Raw genomic sequence first — 6495 nt, 5'->3', positions numbered from 1 at the left:
CTTATATGTACATGCCCGCTTTTATTTAGCACGAGGCCTTTTGGGAGCTCCCTGGCTTCGGAGTTAAGCGAGTTTGGACTAGAGCAATCCCAGAATGGATGACCCACTAGGAAGTTGCTTGTGAATTCTCAAAAACAAAACCGTGAGAGCAAAGGCTCAAAGCGGACAATACTACCCTAATAAAAAAAAATAAGGGAAGTCAGAGTGCCGTTAAACTAAATGATCATTTGACGACAGATTTGTTATCCAAAGCTCATGAAAAGCCAAATAATGTTAAAACAAGTAGAAGAAAAGCTGAATTCTGGCTACATAAAAACCTCTAGCTGAGCAGGCTGGTATTTGTACACCCATGTTCCGCGCACACCATATTGACATAAATAGACCAGATTGGATGGCACACAATCATCATGTGATTCACTATCATACAATAAATTTTGTTGGAAGCTGATTTTCCTCTTCCTTTTTTTAACTTACACTCCCTTTTACATTTTTATATTTTTTTTAATTAATTTTATTCTTTTTTGTTCTTTCTCTTTCCTATTATACTCTTACCCTACAGTTCTCTTTAATAAACATGTACACTCACTTACTAATATTACAAAAGAATAAAAATCTAAGACTATTATGCATACCTTACTCTCTGTATATCTAAGCTCCTAATGGAAGTTTGGTTAGTAGCATTCTTTCGTTCTTCTACCATATTTATATGTTAGCCCAAAAAATTTATTATCTATTAACTACAACAAAGATACATAATATTCACATTTCTATCCATTTCCATATTTTTTTTTTGTTTTACTTTCTTTTAACTTTTCTTAACTTTAGTTATCAAAACCTTAATATGGGGTAAGTGTAGAATAGGAAAGAGAAAGAATAAAAAAGAACAATATTTATTAAAAAGTATTAAATAAAAAAATGGAATGTAACTGTGTAAGTGCAGAAAAGTGGAGTGAGAAAATTATCTCCCATTTTCTTTTATTGTGTTTTTAATATAAGTAAATATTTATTGATATTATACCTTAAAATAATAAATCTTAACCATATAATCTACTTATTTTATAATACATTGACAAGTTATACCACATGACCGTTTTCAGTGCTATACAATAATTTCTTGTCCTCTTTGTAAGGTGAATTTTCGGGCACGAAGCAATGCCATTCCTTTCCCAACTGTATTGCCCAGAACCCGATTATCATCCAATTTCGAAACCCAAATGGCACCAGATGGTGAGAGGCCCAAAAAAGTATTGAACTTTAATGGAGTAATGAGCCCTAACAAACTTTTGGCCCGGCCCACTTTACGGCCCTAGAATGAGGATTATAGTTGGGTGTTCATAACAAACGTTGGGGTCTCTTTAGAACTTTCCATTGGTGAGAGAGCTTTGTTTACCATCAGGGCGATTGGGCTGGAACAATGAACTTAGTTTTCCTACGTTTAAAATGCAAGTTAATTATTTTTGCACTACTAATTAAAAAGTTATATAATATAATGTAAAAACTATGATTTTTTATATGATAAAATTTAAAATAGACGGGGAGAGCGGTTTGAATTTGGGACAACTTCTAATATTAGGAAGAAAAATATATAATGTACATGTGCGTATATAGAACTTTTATATACTTGAGAAATAGGTAATTCGAACTTGAGACATCTTTCAACATTAAAAATAGAATTACTAATAAACTAATAATTAGTTGGTTGGTATAGTTAGTTCAGTTTAGTGTTAGAATTGAACTTCGAGGTTTAATTATAATTTATAATTTCTACCATCAAACTAATCGAATGTAAAATAGGTGTAATTGTCATTTCCCTCCGCCATAGTTGAAAATTGGATTCTCTCTCTATTATCATTAGAACTTTTATATACGGACTTGAAACATATGATACTGTGTACGGATTGATCATTTAAAAAAATATATGAAATTAAATAAAACTAACAAAGTAACGCCAAAAATGTGCATAGATATATCTCTAAGAAAAGTAGCACTAAAAATCTATGCAACCAAAAAAGCAACACAAGAAATCAGTACATCCACTCCACAAAAAAGTCATTCTAGCTAGTGCACATTTGAAATACAAACCCTACTTTTCAGACCATAAAACAAATTTTTTTAAAAAAAATATCTGAATAAGAAATCATATAACCCAACTCTCTTCTCTTCTCTTCCCCCACCTCCGTATCCACCCTTTAAATACCCCCTCCACCCCTTCTTTTAGAACTCGTACCCAACAACTCTCTCTAATAATCTCTCTCTCTCTCTCTCTCTCTCTCTCTCTCTCTCTCTCTCTCTCTCAAACATTTAAGAAAATAGAATTAAAGCCTTGAAAATGGAACAAAATAATCTGCCGGTAGTGGCCAAGAAAATATGGAGCTTAGTACGTGTAGCTTTCTTCATGTTAAGAAAGGGCATTTCAAAGCGGAAGCTCCTCCTCGACCTCAACATGATGATGAAGCGTGGCAAGCTCGCCAGCAAAGCCCTAAGCAACCTCATGTTCCACCACCACCACCACCACCACAGCCAAAGCCACTCCCACCACTGCAGCGCCGCCTCCTCCGCCGCCCCTCGGGAGTACGAGTTCAGCTGCAGCAACACCCCCAACTACACCTTCCACCTCATGGGCAAGCGCCGCCACCAGAGCCACCACCACAACTTCTTCGCGTGTGCTCACGCGCCGCCCACTCAGGATGACGAGGTGGCAGCCGCTGGCGTCGTGAAGGCGGTGCTGGAGATGTTGAATAACGAAGTGATGGCTGCGGAGGCTGTGGCTTCGGTGGCAGCGTCACCGCTTCCCGGGTTCGGGAAGAGCCCCATGGTCCGCCAGCTGAGGATAACGGACTCTCCGTTTCCGTTGAGGGAGGCGGACGAGGACAGCCACGTGGACAAAGCGGCGGAGGAGTTTATAGAGAAGTTCTACAAGAATTTGTGGCAGCAGAATAGAATGCAGGACTGATCAGTTTGGGGTCATTCATATAATTATCCGTTGAAGATATTTATGTCATGCGCAGCGCAGTTTATGTTTAATTTGAGAAGTTATATATGGTCATTTGAGTCCGCCGATATTGTTGTTGTTGTTGGGTGTTTGATAAACAATAAAATTAAGAGAATTAGCTTAGCTTAATTAATTTGTGTCAACCTGCTGTTGTTTTTCTTAATTTCAATTTCAAGTCCTTAATTGATTTCTATGTTCTTGAAAACACTGCATTATCAAAACCAAAACAAAAGTTGGTCAATCCAAATTTTCAGGCTTTTAGCCTCATGGGTTTTCTATTTCTTTTATAAATATTAACTTTGCATTTGGTTTTTTTTAAAAAAATAGAAAAAAGACATAAACAGATTCCCGGTATATATATATATATATATATATATATATATTTGGAATTAAAAATTACAAAAACAAAGATACAGTATATTCATCATCTCTCAAGGTACCAGTTCGTACAGCAAAGCTTGCAGGAACCTTGGGAGAAAGTTTTATTTTGTTTAATCTTATATATTTCTTAATTTTTCACTTTAAATTTCCTACCTATTGAAAATCAAATTAATGCATGCATGCATAATATTCTAATTTCCGGCATAATTTATTATATGTAATTTCTTATGGGATTTGTAATTTCAAAGCCAGGTTGGAAAGTCTGAACACTGCTAATCATTTGAACCTTAGTTTGCAAGTCATATGCATGCGCTCCAATTTACAAGGACCAGTCTGGGGCCATGAGAGAGAGAGAGAGAGAGAGAGAGAGAGAGAGTTGATTATGCTATAAATTAAATTAAATTAAATGAAAATTCAAAAGCTGAGAGTGGCTTTTACAGCTACAGTACCACTTCCACTACATCCTGATGTGATTCCACTATGTTAAAGCGAAACCAATATAGTACTAGCTAAACGCTGGCCCCTCCTCCCCCTAAAAAAATTAGCTACCTTTTTATTTATTTATATACTTTTTCTTTGTTTCTCTCTTTTTTCCTTTGTTTTTATCAAGTTTTATAAGAAAACTAGCTGCTTTTTTGAAGATTGTATACATAGTCATACACTCAAATTACAAATGAAAAGAAACATAGCACTATTGATATGAGGGTTTCGTAAAGAAGAGACGTCTTTACCAGACAGCTAGGACCTGCTATGAAGCCGTTGATAATGACCACACCAACAGAGAAAAAGTTCAAAACATGGGTGAAAATCCAAAAATAAATCCTGTTCCAGCACATTTCATTGTGCGTAGGTGCATGAAACTTGGTCAATGATTGATTTGTTTAGTAACCCAGTAATTATAAAATTAAAAGTTCATTTCATAAAGAAAGGTTATGTCAGTTTTAATTAAGATTTAAATTCTAAAACAAGGTTAACGTTGGATGTTAGTTTGACACAGATGAATTAGGTATACATGACACAGAGATTAATTAACTCTATAGGTTGCCCTCTAATGGTTATAGTAATTATACCATTTCCCCTCCCTCGCTTAATGTCACTTGAGCTACTCAGGGGTACATCGCAAAGGGTTATTTTTTTGATAGCTAGGTTCAAAACCTTTGAATTTTTTTAAAAGACGATTAAATATCGTATCAGAGCCTTATTTATTTCTCTTTAATATAAATCACTGGTTTATAAATCAAAGCGCTTTTTCACTCGACATGACACAATCGGCATAAACCCTAAACCTTAGAATCTTAAAAACTATGTCTCCAGCCATCTCATATATTAAAGCGATGGGCATGCATTATTGTCTTCAAGAATCTCATATAGAACCACTCCAATCCAAAGCTCTGAGCCGACAAAAGGCCAATGCAAACAATAGTATAATTAATCTCTAGTTAACTCCAAAAATTAATGTTCATGTCGATCCCAATAGTAGATATGTGAAAGTGAGATGCATATATATGTTGGTATTTCTTGCGGGCAAAGATGTTTGTTTTGGCTAAGCATCGTGGGCAGAAGTGCGATGAATTGCAAGTCGCTTTAACTTTATAATTTCCATATTTTTAATGTGAAAGGTGTCATCAATCTAAGCTCTCTCATAAAGCCAAAACCTTTAAGTAATATGTTAGGTGAAAATAAGAAATCCAGGCATATTGCTAGACAGATGTCACCTTTTGAACTCACCGCTGGTCAAGACTGACATGCTTCACGTGTAAAATCAAACTTGTAGATTAAGAATTATATCGAGGATTATTTAGTGAAAACAACTCCTTTGTTATTTAAATAAAGGTTAATTGAACACCTGCTATCCTAGGCACGCAGACTTAGTTATTAAGAGAAGAGAATGATACTTTCTCTCACCCCGAAACATGATATTGGCAAGAAAAATCTTTTTTTTAAGGTTTTTTTTTTTTTTTTTTATGGTACTATATGAATTCCATATATTTCTCACATTTATATGTAAGCCCCTTCACTTTGGGTTCTTTTGGTTTCCTGTTAGTGTAGAATTTGTTGGTCTTTCATGATCTCTTTGGAGTACTGGTGCTGCAATGAGCCTTCTGGATCAACTCTGAGTGAACTGGGTTTGATTTTTTCTGTTTTTTTCATTGTCTTGCTGAACTTAATTTTTCCATATCATTATATGCAAGAACCTCCATTTGGGATGTATTCTTATTTTGGTATGTGTTCTTACTATTAATATCTTGTGCACATGTTATAATGAATGTATGCTTGTTCTCAAAATAGAACAAAAAAAACTTTGGTAACAGCTGAGTTAAGAGGATTTTATATTTTATTCAAATTGTATGAGTAATAAATTTAGTTTAAGAAAAAAAAGGGATTCTTATATATATACATATATTTTTTGAATACAATGAGAGCGGTTTCTCATATACACACTACCACGGTTTTATGGGATTAGAACTTGAAACCATTGGTATAATGTCATTTTTTACTGGACTATATCCCATGATTAGAGATTCTTATATTTAAGTTTCTAGTTCTTGAGCTATAAGAGACTATATAACACAATAATCCACTTAAGCTATAGGCATGGTGGTGTGGATGGGTAGGTTGGGTTGTGATGGTGGTGGGCTGGTAGCTAGAGATTTTGTACATTGTATTCATTGATTTTTTTCTAGTTTCATGCCTGAACAGAACATGAATATTGATAAATAAATGTGACTACTATTAATATAAATAGATCAAATTCGGGTCGTCTATTCTCTAAAAATCTGAAAATACCCACCCTTAATTTCTAATCACTAATAATCTTTTCTCTCTAACATTTTTCTAGTTCAACAAACATATATAGCTGCTAAGGGTTTGGATTAATATTGCACCACATGATAATGGTTGACTTATAGAATTTGATAAAACATAATAAAATATCACCCGAAGTATTCACAGTACATCATTCCAACGAAGAAAAAGTAAATTTCAGTCTCCACTTTTCACACTCAAACTTTTAACAAGGCCGCCCTTGTTTCACTTTTGCCATTCCACTGTCTCTCATATGTGAGATATTTTGTGCAAGTTTTTTGTTGGGGAGGCTCATGCAAATCAGTTCTTGTCAGCTT

The 6495-nt window shown here is 34.7% G+C and overlaps 1 protein-coding gene across 1 annotated transcript; it reads left to right on the top strand.

Annotated features, from left to right (window-relative positions):
* The first annotated feature begins 2223 nt into the window (after nt 1-2223).
* Nucleotides 2224-3121, top strand: LOC117622597. Its single transcript, XM_034353333.1, has one exon. It carries the CDS (start codon nt 2330-2332, stop codon nt 2951-2953), a length of 624 nt encoding a protein of 207 aa, XP_034209224.1. The 5' UTR covers nt 2224-2329; the 3' UTR covers nt 2954-3121.
* Nucleotides 3122-6495: the final 3374 nt, after the last annotated feature.

Source organism: Prunus dulcis, chromosome 3 (assembly GCF_902201215.1).
Source record: "Prunus dulcis chromosome 3, ALMONDv2, whole genome shotgun sequence".
NCBI classification, from domain to species: Eukaryota; Viridiplantae; Streptophyta; class Magnoliopsida; order Rosales; family Rosaceae; genus Prunus; species Prunus dulcis.
The sequence above is the reverse complement of the archived record's forward strand: the minus strand, read 5'-3'. Positions and strand labels throughout refer to the sequence as shown.